This window comes from Scomber japonicus, chromosome 15 (genome assembly GCF_027409825.1).
Source record: "Scomber japonicus isolate fScoJap1 chromosome 15, fScoJap1.pri, whole genome shotgun sequence".
Classification (NCBI taxonomy): Eukaryota; Metazoa; Chordata; class Actinopteri; order Scombriformes; family Scombridae; genus Scomber; species Scomber japonicus.
Genome location: NC_070592.1, coordinates 27,976,129 through 27,991,812, shown reverse-complemented (window position 1 = coordinate 27,991,812; position 15,684 = coordinate 27,976,129). Strand labels below are relative to the sequence as shown.

At 39.1% G+C, this 15,684-nt stretch overlaps 1 protein-coding gene across 1 annotated transcript in view; it reads left to right on the top strand.

The window, feature by feature from the left end:
- Positions 1–15,684, top strand: part of phf14 (PHD finger protein 14) — a 90,735-nt gene that overhangs the window by 57,600 nt on the left and 17,451 nt on the right. Inside the window, exon 17 of the mRNA XM_053334596.1 lies at positions 11,081–11,198. Within this exon, the coding sequence (XP_053190571.1) occupies positions 11,081–11,198 (118 nt within the window). The remainder of the gene's footprint in view (positions 1–11,080; positions 11,199–15,684) is intronic.

The window sequence follows — 15,684 nt, the reverse complement described above, 5'->3', positions numbered from 1 at the left end:
CTGCAGCTGGCAATGTTTAATATCCTGACCTTTACTTTGGACCATTTTCATGTCAAAGCTTGCAGAACAAGTTCCCACATCTGAAAAAGACCCAAGACCTCTTCAAATTATTTAGAGCATAGAACCTTAAAGCTGACAACTCTTATACAACCAATGAAACACTGACAAGTTTTACAATAATTATATAATCATTTAAACTGTGTTTGTCCATCCAATCAGAGCGCCATCACACGTAACAATGTTTAAAACAGGAGCAGAAGTGAAAGACGGGACCCTGGAGAGAATATAAAAGGCTTTATCACCTGAGCAAATTTGATAGAACCTTGCCTGTTAGGTTGTGAGATACAATATATGAGTGTTAGTTAACGTCTGGGCCCCAGGGTGGCTCTAAAAGAAAATGTTTTAAAGCCTAAGCCCTGATGCCAAACCCAATATTACATATGAGAGTTAAAAATCAGATAACAACATATATGCTGATGTTATTTTACTAAATAAACAGAACATTAAACTTTTTCTGATAAGGATCCCTTGAATTTTGTTATTAAAGAGTTGTGATAAAGACATGTATTAGGATGGACAAAATAAGCTTGTTAAAACAAATTATGAACACAAGTTCCTAAATGACTAACGTACTGCTGGCATTTTTGTACTGACATTTAGTTTTTTCTTAGTAAAAGGCATGTGTTCATATCAATATTTGATAAGCTATTATTGGTGGTCCAGTTATTGGTTGGGCTCTAACTTTGGTAGTGGTTGGTGCCAAAGCAAAGTACTAACACCACCCGAAACAGAATGAGAATCGTACTCTGAGGACTCTGAATATCCACAGCAAATTTCATGGCATTCTGATCAATAGTTGTTGAGATATCTTGCTGCGGACCCAAGTGTTGGACGGACCACTACTGCTGTTCCCAGCAGTGAAAAAAGCAAATATCATTACGGAAACATACTGTAACACCAGGCACTTTGTCTGCAGTTGGATGGTCAGCATTTGTTCCTTAAAAAATTGCAGGAGAGAAAAGAAAACATTTTAGTTTCAACAATGGTGTCAGCATCATTTGGTGGCATCTCCTCGAGATGGAATCAACTCACCGTGGCGAACTGTAGATGCCCCAATCCCTCATCCTCGACCCCGGGGTCTTTGGGGACTAAACAGCAGCCGGCAAACCAGAGATCAGTTCGGCTACGGCTGCGTTCTAGTTAAGGGATGAGACCGAGCCCGGGAGGCGCAGGAAGGGGAGGGGCCGTGGTATAAAGAGAGAGAAAAGCTAGCAAGGAAGTTCTGGAAAGCAGTAACCTTTCCGATGATGAGTGCGTTTCCCATTACTGCTCTGACACCGGATCCGGGGAGATGATTTAATGGCGGCATTTTGTTTTTGCTGACTTCACCCTTTTTCCCCCCTATTAAAACAGAAAACACAAGAGCTGGGGCTGGGGGTATGTGGGAAGTGTGGCCAAGCAGCTAAAATCTATTACTCCCCAGCTTCTTCCCCCCGTCTCTTTATCCCACTGATTCCGCCACAGTGTGGGTCCGCTCGAATGCTTCCTGAGGTACAGGCTCTTCTTTCTCCTCCTCCTTAACTGGTTTCTGTCTTATCCCATTTTTACTGCACCGTGTTGCCTCCTTTCCCATTTTTTAATCATTACACACTAAAATGAACCACAAAGCCCTATGGGTGCTTTATATCTTAATTAATTACCTTGTCATAGACTTGTTTTAAAGGAGTCGCATTGTGCTACAAGCTGTTTGTATCTCACTAGCAATGCACTGGTAGTGTAGACCAAGTTTCTCATTGGATCAGAGACTACAGGGTTTAAGTTTGTCCTGCAAAGGTGAGGGCACAGACCTGCTGCTGAAATCATCTCTCCTCCAGCATTGTACCCAGTTCACTGGGGCCCCCTGCTGGAAAATATGAGAAACTTCAGTCACATGCAAATTACCAGGTGAGAGAAGCAGATCAGCTCTCTTTCCCTTCCTTAAATCCCAGCTGTGAATGAGTTGTGCCCAGATGAGCTAATAAAGGCCGTTCTAACTTGGCTTGCTCCATAGGTGCGACTTCAGCACTCCATTCATTACATCCCCCTCTTGTAAAACAATGGCTCTTTTATAATGTTGCAGTGACCCAACAATAAATCAAAAAGTAGGAGGCTTGCAAAGTCCAATAATCCACTCCTTTCTATGGAAAGACAGCAGCGCACTTTGTCATGGATGAGAGTCAATGGCTGAGTGCTTTGTGTCATATTGATTTCTGTCACGTGGCCACTCCCAAGGTAATTGCATTGCCCACTTGTGATAAATCCACTGCCTTGTTTCAGCCACTTGGGCTCAGACACCGGGACTGCCGGAGAGAAAAGAAGTTTTTGAGGCCGCAGACCCCCACTGTCGATACATGGACTCATGACTGTGGGCACAAAGCAGTTGGGAAGCAACAAGCATCAATACTTCACCAGGTTCTATGTCTCATCATTAAGGTTGTTTAGCTCAGTGTTTCATTTCTGTCAATTAGTTTTGTCATTGTTTTTTGTAATCTGGTTTGGTTTTGATAAGGAAAGGAGAACATGGGAACCAATGCTTACTGAATGTGCCATCCTCCAGGGGATCAGCCTCTGAGAAGCTTATCAGAATTTGCAAGCAAAATGATTATGCCCTAAACAATTAAACAATTACTCACATTTAAATTATATATTAACACTAAAAGACTCTAACTTTTTAAAAGAAAAAAATTATACCTCAAAGGAAAACTCACCCTAATTAATTTCAGTACACTAAATTTTTAGGTTTTACCATTATGTCATAATTGTTATATTTGACCACAGTGAGAAAGGTGGGTCAGGGTTAAGGCTGCCATATGTTTGGATAGTATGCATCACGTGTCATTGGAAGAGTATATATCTTCAGATAGGCCGCACTTAAATGTGGTGTAAAAGCTTTCCATCACAGCAGGGTGTGACATGCTATAATCTTTCAAATTGAGATACCGGTGCACACTTTGAGACAGTCTTTCACATTTCCAGACATACATCTTGGACATACATACATATATAAGTATACCTACTTGGACATGCATAAAAGGCAGTAGTTCAAGTGATTTCATACCTCCACCACAAACTAAAATTGATATGTTGAATTGTCATCAGACACAGTCCTTCTGTATCTGACATTGGAAATATATAAGAGGAAGGGGTTTCAGATGCTGTTCAATAACTGGTATGCCTAGTAGCTTATCGTGGCTAATGCAAACTTCATGTAGGTACTCATCGTGTGCTGTAGTTATGTCTAGTTTCAGCATTGATCATTATCTCATACTACTTATATGTGGCCACAGTGATGGGTGGGTCAGGTTTAGAGTTATGGTTACGTAACCATTGCTAATGTTTCGTAGGCTTGCTTTCATTTCTGTTGCTTTCTTCAGTGTTCACTTACAAAACACAGCATGCTTTGTGCAATTCCACAATGCCACTCTGGAGAAATAAAGGCTTTGTATGAATATGTTAGATAACATTTGGAAATTAGCTTATGGACAGATATTTTGCAATCCATATACATATTTTGCTGTAGATGTGAACTTAATGCTGACTGTTTTTATTAGATAAGGTTCATTATACTGGGATTTTCAACACAAAACCCCTTTTGGTGCCTTTTGGTTGGAATTCTGACTTCTCCTCTTTAAATCCACTTATAAGATGAATGAAGTAGTCCAGGAAATCAGTAAGATTTGTTGCTTCTCCCTGGTTCACTTAAGTTGAGTTATCTTGTTACATTTCAGTGTCGAAAGAGTTCACATTTAGATATATAATTTTCAATTCTGTCCAACTGACTCAATTTGATATTGTGTCATCTACGTCCTCATCAGTGTGATTTAATTTAGTTGCGGTGATACATCAGTGAACGTTTCCCAGAAGCTATGTGGATGAATGGAGGCACTTTTACGGTTCCTCGAGCAATGACAGTTCCTCTTCATGAAACCTGGACACAAATGTGACAGCGTTTGTGGAGAGGTGGATGAGTTCTTATGAAGGCCAGCTTAGATTTGTGTGCCATCGCTGCCGCCCGGCGAGGACAGGTCCCAGGGTGACGCCAGAGGGGAGGGTGAGATCTGAGAACTTCACACCGAGATTAAACACCAGATGAAAGTGGACACGAATTGCCAACCGAGAGCAACACGTGTAGCAGACAAAAGCAATCAATCATGTCCCCTCCACCACCTCACCTCCAATAAGATTACATCAATCAATAACCGCTCTTATGAGTGATTGGACTTTGTCTGCTTCCAAAGTACAAGGGAGGGGGGAGGTGGGGGGGCTGCTCAATTTTCCCAATGATTAAAGCAGGGCCAAATTGCTCTGATAACATCAAGGACCTTGCGGTGGCGGGGTGTGTAAGGGCAGTGTTGGGAGCAGATAGAGGCTGGTGGTAGCAGGTGACTCAGACAGTGAAGAGATTGAGAACAACACTGGCTACATTACGTAGATCATCCAACAAGAGTTCAAAACTACCATCCTTTCGGGCCGAATCTGCTAAAATTAGTCTGTGATGGATAAATCACCAGCCAGGAGTATCTGCCGCCACAATTCCTGTCTAGCCAATCAACTTAGCACATGACGAAATCAGATGCTGAGGGGTCAATCTGTGACATGACGTATGTCTATGTCAATCAAATTATAATATTACCCAAATTGTTGGAATGGTCCTTTAGTGTTCCTGTGGGTTAGTGTCCTTTTTAAAGCCAGGTAGTTCCTAGTATAATAAGTGGTGCCATATGATGTCATGACTACTTGCAGGCTAGCCAGTGAAATGGTAGGATTAGCAAGCTAACTACCTTGTTGTGACTAGCTAGTCCTAGGATTTTACTACTAGCTAGCTTGCTACCTTGCTATTTAGCGAGTTTATCCAAGATGCATACCAAAACCATTAACTCCTGTCTGATGATCCTGACTGATGGCAAACCAAACCTCTTTATACTCCACAGTGTCATTTCATAATAATGTTATATTAGCTTACTCCATTTTGGTGTCCCTCTTTGTTCCCTCTAAGATCTAGACGTTCTTCTATGTGTTGGTCAATGGTGCAAATTAGCATGTTAAGGTTTACCAAAGATAAACTCTCATAGAATTTAGTTTGAAACTGTTTGGTGTTTGGTCCTTACAGTAGTAAACTGATTGTGTTGGTCAGCTCACTGTACAAATTTAAGGCTGACTTTTGCTGAAAAAATGGAGTTCAGCCCAGCTTCCTTGAATAAATGAAGATTAACAACCAAGTTAGCGCACAGACATCCTTACAAAACATTGCGTCTGCATCGGAGAGCAGTGCTTTAATTCTTAGATCTTCCCCACAATACACCACAAACATTACAAAGGGTTCATTAAGGTAAAGTAATTAGGGAAGCATGTGTGCAGTCGTCACAGTCTTGCTAAATAAAAAGAGCCCTCCTGTGAGTTTGGAAGGTCTTTTAAACAGTCTCCAGCAGCGAAACTGAAGAGTTTGCTTCTTCCTTTTCCCCTTAGTTGGAGATTCATGTGAAATCAATTGGCGGTTTGTGTGCAACAATAGGAGCGTGCTCATTAGTGGAGCACACACACTTTGGTCATTTATCTTCTATTCACTAGGTGGCCGGAGGACACTTTAAATTCCCATCGTTTCCTAGGCAGATATGCCTGCTCAGCCCATCCAAGATCTTTTACAGTGTGTGTGTGTGTGTTTAAGTGTGAGTGTGTGAGAGGGATCCACCTGCCTCGGCATATTTTTGCTAATGTGCAGCAGCTGTTAGCTTATGCCCCTACAACTCATAAGATGCCAATTATCTATGCCAATTAAATTTTAACTCTGATTTGAGTAAATCTAGCACACTTAATGTGTAAACACTACAGGTGTGATATTACACTGATTTCACAGCCTTTCCTTAGTCTAGTGCCAGTGGGCTGCTTTCCATAACTTCCTGCATATTAGAGTTTGGCTAGTCTCAGTCCAAATAGAGGTTGTGTGTCCACTGTATGCTGTTGGTTTGTTTAAAAGAAAAGAAAACACAGGTGAACAGTGAAATGATTCCCCAAACTGATGACCTACTGTATATGTTGTAGTTGTGTAAATGTTCTGTTCATTGAGGGATTTTTGAGTGTGAGGGGGGGGGGGGGGGGGGGGGGGGGGGTTGTAGGTTTAAATAACAAGGACAATACACACAGAATATTACCTAAGCTGAAGCAATGCAACATGTATGTAGGGCATGTACCTGAAACCCTTTGTTTGTATTCATTCATAAGCTCATAAGGAGTTGTTCAATTTCCCAGTGGTCTAATGCAGGGACACAAGTACTAGATCTTTCATATAACTTTCAATTTGTGATGGTGACAACATAAAAATAACAGACAATTCATAAACAATGTTCACATCTTATTTTCCATTGTAAAATCTAAAACCGTTTGTTATTGCTGAAACTTGTACCTTTTGAAAACAGAAAATGTAATAACTACCAGAAATTAGAGTATTTTATTTAATATTAATACTGAGCTTATGGATTAAATGACATTCTACAGTCATTTTTGTCATCAGACTGACTTGAGTAGTATTTCTTGGGACTGTGAATTTCAATAGGACATAGCAATATATCCACTCATGTATGGATGCAACCAATGGTTATCATTACTGATTAATCTGCTGTTTATTTTCTTAGTAGATTAGTTCTTGAGTCTATAAAATATCAGAAAACCTGAGATGTTTTGTTTTGGTCCGACTTACAGTTCACATCTCAAAGATATTCAGTTTACTCTCATAGAGGACTAAAGAAACCAGAAAATCTTCCTATTTTAGAAGCTGAAATAGAGAATTTGGAAATGTTCTTGTGTCCAGGCTGTTGTTGATATTTAGAAACTTCATTAGAAGACTTAAATATGAAAGAGAACAATAGAATTCAGACAGACCCTCTACAAGCTGTTGACATCCTCATGTTTGGACTGAAGATGTTCTCAATCCTTCCGTCACTTGCCTCATTCAGAGCCTGAGGAACTGTTGCCATCCACCATATTGCATGTGTCTGTAGAGTCATCAGATCTGATACCATCAAACTGCCTAATTCCTTTCAGCACAGACATCCAGCACAAAGCTGGCTTCATTGTTGAGGGCTAGTAATTGATACCCAAACACTCGCTGCCATAAATCATGCACGGACAGCTTATTGGACAGAGCGTATAATGTGATTTCATGATATTCATCCTGAAACCTCAGCATGAAAAGACCGAAACAATCCCAACAAAATGAAATAGAATCAGTGTGGAGGATCAGTGATCATCCGCTGATTTCTCAATAAGTCCTGTTCCCAAAATATTGCAATATCTGCATTTATGTTTGTTTCTCATGGCCTGGCAGATTTCTTTTAAAATGTGCAGTGATCATTTACATTTTACTGTATATCCAACATTCTCATAGATATGACCATGACCACAAACAGACTTTAAGAAATGTGTGATATAAACCCTTTTTCTTTAGTCATGTCCATGGTATCAGTGTAGTTCTTAGAAATGACTCTGTGCCACATTGTGTTGTTCTTCTCTTTTGATTAATTGTTTCTGTATATCAGGACACGTCTTGCATTGATGCTTACATAAAGGTTTGGTTCATCAAAATTATAAAAAAAGAATATATTTCTCTTACCTATAGTGGTATCCAGTCATATGGACTTGTGGTTTTAATCGTCCAGGTTGAGAGATCTGTCTCCACCCCAATACAATAGAGTATTTTCATAAATCTTGTCTATATCAGTGGTTCTCAATCTTTTTCACACCAAGCACCCCTAAACTGACACAAATTAGACCATAGACCCCCATTTGATAGGATTTTGGAACCCTTGCAAGGACCTCTGGGGGTCCCCAGACCCTACTTTGGGAACCACTGGTCTATATAATCCACAGATCCAAATGTGACCAGTTTCCACTGGAAATTCCTTTATAACAAAGTAAAACTCTGTAAAAAAAAATAGCTCCATCTAGTATTTCTAAACATAAAAACTAATATGATAGATAAGAATAGTTCTGAGCAGAGTGTCTGCAACCTGCTACAGTGAGATATTATTGTTATTAACCACAGTCCAATGCTTTATGCAACGCTGTATACAGTGCTTGAACTGAAATGAAAAAAGCACTGGTACTCTAAAACAGCAGCCTGAATAGGGTACATATGTAACATCAAGAATTGTTTGCCATTTTTGCCAATGTTAGTTCAGACTGTTAGCATGCTCATTAGCACTAAACACACTCAAGTAGGCTACAGCTGAGGATGATGGGAATGTCTCTAGTATAGGGGTTACTGAGGTATTGCAGTCAATCCTGAGGGGAACATTTTGTCTAAACCAAATGCCATGGCAATCCATCCAATAGTTGTTGAGACCTTTGACCAAAAAAAACACAAATGTTAACCTGATGGTGGTGCTAGAGGAAAGGTCAGGGGTATAATGTTCATCCACTGGGGACCATGAATGTGTTAAGTCTAGACCAAAATATTGGACCGACAGACTAAGAGGTAGTCTTCTAGCTAAAAAGGTTTCTCGCCTACATTTCAGGGTTAGGATTAGGGTGATAGAACTGCTTTACATTCATGTATTTGCAAAAACATGTAAATGCCTTTTTTCCGTTTTAATCAGTTTATTTATAAGTCTCATTTCCAGTCAGTAGAGCCAGTAAAACACTTAATAACCGGAGATAGTTTAAGGAATCAATGCTGCATTGATACACAATATAACACATTAAAAGCAGCGGTCTATCTGAGTGAGTAGAGATTAACCTGTGACCGTAACACAAAGAGAACAGACTTTTCTTTTAATCATTTATGAGATGGACTGCCCTTCAACAAGTCGCCCCCTGCCTGGTAAACACACACACACTCCACAATTAGAGCCAATTATGTCCTAATCAATGAAGGAGATTCACATTCTCCAATGAAAATCTGATAACAGCAGGCAACAGCCAGGGAGGTCAACCTGAACCCGCTCTCTATTCGTCTCCATTACCAGAGAAAAGAGGACAGCGCGAGGGGTGAGAAACACATTGAGACAACAATAATGAAAAGTGTGTCTGCAGGGTTCAGAGACACTTTGGAGACCTTAGTGATCCACCTAGATCAACTAGAAATGAGCAGTGTATGAAAAAGGACACCATAGCAGCAGTGTGAAGGAAATATTAATCTAATAGTGGATATGTTTTACAAAGAAATCTGCATGACACAGTGGAAATAAAACAATAGCCACAGATAGATTTACTTTCTCAATTTGTAGTGAAGAATCTAATTTATTTGAAGAGTTGCTTGACTTGATTTGATCCTTCCAAAATATGAAATTCACCAATTTTAGATGAACGGAATTCCATGTAATCTGATTTAGGTGTTCATGGTTGCTGGAGAATAAACTCACTATGCTTTATTAATTCTAAGTCTTTTCATTTGGTTTATGACCAAATAAATAGTGCAATAATATTATTATTATATATTATATTTTAAAGTTTTTATGGGTATGGATATGAATATGTATGTGATCATGGGTATGGGTCAGCTGTATATTTTATGTTCTTTTAATATTTCTGCTGCAGTTAGGCTGCTCAAACATAGTTTCATTGTATACTTGCAATGACAATGAAAATCTATTCATCCATCCATCCATCCATCCATCCATCCATCCATCCATCCATCCATCCATCTATACCTGTGAAACTAAACTGAAGACTGTTTCTTGATGACATCACAGTGAAGTTGGATGTTTTGACCATGATGCTTTGGGATGTGGTTCAAAAGCATGTTACTGAATTTGACTGCAGTATTGAGTAGACTTATAGAATCTTATTAGCTTTACTTTTCAACTTTTGCAAGTAACTAAAGGCTAAAATAAGTACAACGTTTAAAGTCTAATGAACTGTTGTTGGCAGAGTTCAAACCAGCAACATAACAGGTTTTTCTTGTAGCCTGATTAAATATTCACAACCTGTAAATGAGTGGAGCAGCATTATGTATGTTCATTTAACACATTCAGTGAAGAGATGTAACCTACTGTACATCACCAGCTACTTCCCCCAAATACTGACACAGGGTCATCAGCTGATACCATCATCGTTCTTCTAGAGAAGACTCTCCACTCTTATAATAGCACACAGTCCACTGGCTGTAGTACAGTGATGTTGCAGAATGATGTCTCTTCACTCACAGAAATCTTATAGAACCATCTTTTCATTTTAGCTGTTTCAGAGTTAATGTTAATTAGCTGCAGCTGATCTAATCTGCTACTGATGATTTCTGTCATTTAAAGCAGAGACAGAAACAATCAGGTTAAAATAAGCAGCTGCTACCTTTATGTTTCCTAATGCTTTATATTAATATACAAAGTGAGGAGAGATAAAAGGTTTGATGAGAGAAGAGCTTAACGAATGGATATATTTTTCAAATACAAAATTGAACTGACTATCAATGCATCATTGTGCATGTACAGTGACCTGTACTAAAGCCAGTGCTATAACTGCTGAGAATGTAAAGAAGTACAGGATGGGTGGATAACCTGCTGATCTTCAAGAAATAGTTTCAACATAGTTTTAAAACTACAAACTGTGATTTTTACATTTTTTGTGTGTACAGATTAGAACAATCTGATACAATACAACCAGGTTGGTGTTCCAGCAATCATTTTCATTCCAATTGCTTTTGGAATTATCTGCTGGTGCATTTTAAATTCAGTAAATGAGGGAAAACCAACAATCAAAACCAACTTTTCGAACCGTATTTTGTCTTGTGTGTCCTCTGTTGTTTGACCCCACAGAGTCAGAGCAGCTTCAGGAAGCCTGGCAGGCATTTATCTGACACTAACAAGGCCTGTATTTATCTGGCCGTTGATACGAACCATTGGACAGTCAATAGCTGTGTAAGGTCAAGGCAGCGAGATGATTAGAGGAACTTTAGAATGCATTAAGAAAGTCTCATAACTGACAACTACCTGCCCTGTCATCATCCATCATGGCACCTGAGCCAGCCTCATCATTTGAAGGCAGCGGCTTTATTTATGTGAGACGTAACACGTGCCCTTCCTGTGTGTGTTTGTGTGTGTGTGTGCTTCAGGTGTGACGAGTGCCGGCTCTGTTATCACTTCGGGTGTCTGGACCCCCCACTGAAGAAATCCCCCAAGCAGACGGGATATGGCTGGATCTGCCAGGAGTGTGACACATCCTCCTCCAAGGTGAGTGTGTGAACAGTGTGTGTGTGTGTGTGTGTGTGTCTGTAGAAAGCAACCCAGGAAGATTTCAGTTTGGGTTTGGCTGGCTTGCTGCAATATCTCTCAATACTAGAGTAGTTTGCTTTGTATTTGGTTTGTACTCATTTGGTAAAATATTTTAATTTGATAGAATTAATAGATGTGTGTTTTAAATCAATACAGACAACTTTCATTTGACTCATTACCCATTTGTCAGTATTCTCCAGGATTTTGCTGTTTTTTTTTGATTATTGCAGCCAAAAAATAGTTGTTTTGCAGCAGCTTTTCAACCCAGGGTTATTATAGTTAATGAACTAAATAAAAACTACAATGAACAATGCAAAACTAACTAGAACTATACTAAATTGCAGATAAAATCAGCTTGTTTTTTTTATTGTGTCCTGTTCGGTTTGACTTCTTGAGATAACAGGCTGCTTCCAGTAGGTGGCAGCAGAGCAGATGCCAGCTACCATATAACGCACACGAAGGAGATGCTAGACCAATTCCTCTAAATTTAACTAAAACTTGCTTGCTTAACTAACTTAAACTTAATTGAAATTTAAAAAAAAAAAAACTAAATAAAATAAAAACTAATGAAACTTTCAAACTATAATAACCTTGGTGTAGCTTTGTTAGTCACAGGGATTTGCCTGTGTTGTTTATTCATTACAGACACTATCCTAAAATGACTTTCCATTTCGGATACCACCACAGTGTTACAAGGAGTATAAAACAGGTTCCCTCCACTGTTGTGTTAAACATAATGGAATTATTTTGTCATTTTTATTGGCAGGTAAGAATTGTCCACATTCCACCTGAACCCATGCTGAAATTGGTCCAACTGTTGATTTGTCCATTTCATGTGGAAAAGTTGCTGTAATTTAAAAGTCGTGGTTAATACTTCTACTACCGAGATTTCATGAATTTGTCACATATTCCTCGAGGTACTGGCTTGCAGTTGTAATATTTCTGTGGATCTTAAGGCAGTATTTTGTATCTGCTGGGTCATTGCAATCTCCTATCACTTACTGGAATTCTATGAAAATGAAGATTTAAAATAGAAAACTGAATGTGTATCTACAAAAGAGACTAAAAACCAGGATGTGATTTTTATAAATATACACACTAAAAATCACGTCATTCCTTACACAAATATTTAGCTGTTTTCTTTTTGTTTAGTTGTTTTCCTGTTTTGATTGAATTATATTGTAATAAACGGTAATATTTGGCTGTTTCTCAACCTAATTGATAAATGTATCCCTATTTCCATCTCGCTACAAACCAGTACTCCGTCCTGCTAGACTTCATCTATGTGTAAAATGGGGGTTGATTGATGGGAGCAGAGGAGGTGAATTATAAAAGCTATAGTGGAAATACAGAATCACACAGAAAAAAAAATTCAGTTATGAGGAAACCCAAAAGGTTAAAGCTCTCTTTAAATATTAAGTGCTGAAAATCTATAATAATCAAATGTGTGCTTTTACATGGATGCTGACATTTAAGAAACATAGTGGACATACTGTGCATCTAACCCTACACAAATGTAGATATTCTGTAATATAATAAGCAGCATATTAAATGTATTCATTTACTCTTACTTGGCTAAAGTGGTGGGCCTATCTGTGCTATTTGCCATAGTTAAGCTTTTCATACCAATAAAGAACACTCAAAAAACTGAATATAAAAATAAGAGGCTTCAGTATCAAATGTGAACATCTGTCTTCTTTTATCCAGAAGGGCATTTAGGGTTATTTCCTGTCGACTGGGATTACTCTCTAACTTGAAGCTCAGCACAGTTCTGTTGAGAAGACACAGCCGCTGCATCTTGATTTGCTTAAATCCTTAGTCTTAGTGTCTGAATTGTATAGTTTTTATATGTCATTTAAACACTGAAGCCATTCTTTCAGATACACAGTTATATTTTATTGTACTATTACCTGATTCTGGTTCCATGTAGTAGTCTTCTTTCCATGTCAAATACAGTAATTACGTCCCTTAGAACAAAAAACAGTAACAGTGATAAATCCTTGACACTGTCTTGTACGCATATTACCATGCTCCTACACATATACAAACAATATAACTAACATTATATTACTAACAGAGGTAACTTGATTTGAGTCATAATTTTTTAATCGTCAAGATCAATAGTGTGAATATAGACATCAACACAGCTGTACAAGTTGTGAGTCAAAACTAACAACTCATAACTCGACATATTCATTTGATTTACATGAAATACATCACCTGCTCCAGGCAACTGCTACTGCAGCGGCTATAGTGGCTGAAAATGACAGCAGAACGTTAGCATCCCCAGTTAGATGACGTTAGCATCCCCAGTTGTAGCCTCAGAAACACTTTGATGGACACAGCACATCACTCCCTAACACAACTACAAGACTGAAAAACTGCTTCTTTCCCCAGCTGTTAAACTATTGAACATGGCCTGATCCTCTCACCCACACAAACTCACTGATTGTGGCCTACTGGTACAACAAGCATTGCTACTGTTTGCTGTGTTTGCACCTGTTTATATTGTATATTGCACTGTATTGCTCTTATAGATTATCAATGTTTTAAATTGTTTTTAATTTTCCTAAATGTTCTTATGGCTCAGGGAGTGTTATCTAAATTGCATTATATTGTTGTCTAACCCTCAATATAATGACAATAAAGCTACTAAACTAAACTAGATACATGCTGAAAGCAAAATATAGACTTCACCAGTTGTCTACATAAATATCTTCTATTTTTACAAATAGAATACTGACAAAAGATACAGCAGAAAAAAAGATGAAACCTTTTATGTATAGAAATGTAGATAGATATGTGTTCTCTGGAGTGACAAGACATCATGGTCCATACAGTATGTTACATCTATATGTTATCTTTTAAAGTAAAACTCTCAAAATGAAAGAATAAAGGCTTGAATTGGTTTGCTGGTGTTAATATGGAGGGCTGTGCTGTTCTTGTCAGAAGTGGTAGAGAGAATAGAATAGTAGCAGAAAAAACAGCTTCTAACAGCAGTAGTTGAAGGAGGAGGAGGACACTGGGATTAAACCAGACGGGTTTGTAAATGTGCTTACTGGCAGTCTGAAAAGACAAGCTCCTAGAGGACCTGCTGGTCCAGTCCTGTTTAATCAGCCTGAGCCAGAACACATTAATACTCTGCCTTTTTAAACAGAACATTAATACATGATAACATAAACCCTGTGAGACACTTGAGAATTGTATCATATGTACAATATCACTATTACAAACAATAGACAAGTGTTGGATGGAAAAACAACAAACTGGCAACTTCTCTGTGATTAGAGTCTTACCAGTATTGAGGCTAAAAATCTAATCTTTGTTCTATGTAAAGACAAAAAAATCAAAGGGTTCACCCAAGTGCCATAGCTTGTGGCTGCCGATGTGTGGGGGTTGGGGCCAGTCTAAGGCCATGACCTGGCCTAGGATCCTAATGGTCTGAGCACTGAGAGGTTGTCCTGGTGTATCTGGTACTTTCCTCCCAACTGCAGCAAGTGGACAAGGCCATTATGTGGGTGGTTGGGATCCTTAAAGACTCTCCTAGCCTTATACTCACAGTGCTTGGTGTAAATATTTTTCGGACAGGGTAAAGCACCACTTATTGTATGTTAAGCCAAATGAACGACTCATTGAAGGGCCTTCGTGGTCCTGCTTAGTTCTATTTTCATACCAGGCAGTGATGTTCCCTGTGAGGACGATGGAAATTTCTCAGTATTTGAAGGAATACCTGGAGGTGGATCAGTCTCTGCCTTGGCTTTCTTACCACTAAGTCAGTATGCAATAGCCAGCACAGGCCCTTGGTGATGTGGACACCAATGTGATTGAAGCTGTTCTATTCACGTTGGGGTATTAAGGGCGATAGTTAATCCCTGCTTCAAAGTCCACTGTTCATCAGCTCCTTAGTGTTGCTGATGTTCAGAAGTAGGTTGTTGTCCTGACACCAGTGGGTCAGGTCCTATACTTCTTTCCAGTAGGCCTTTTCATTGTTATGTGTGACAATCATGCCCAACACAGCTGTGTCATGAGGAAACTTGATGATGGTGTTAGAGTCGAAAGTGGCTACAAAGGGACTCAATACATAGCTCTTGGGTACTCTGGTGTTGAGAGTAGGGCTTGTAATCCGTCATAGTTCTTAGACCATGTCACATGCTTCTGGGATTGCCCTCCAGGAATTATAATTCCACGTTATTCCCGTAGCCCTATACGTTGTAGACTGCAGTGTATGTATTTATGGCACATCAGATGGGTCTAATAATCTATGGTTTGTGGTTGTGGAAGGATTTAACTGAAGTTTGTGGATTTGTCACAGGCGTTGACAGCAGAACTAACCTATCATACATGTTTTTTAACAATGGGAGGAAACCGGAGCACCCAGAGGAACTCCATGTAAGTACAGGGAAAATATGCAATCTCCACACAGACAGGCCCTGCCCCAGCTGGG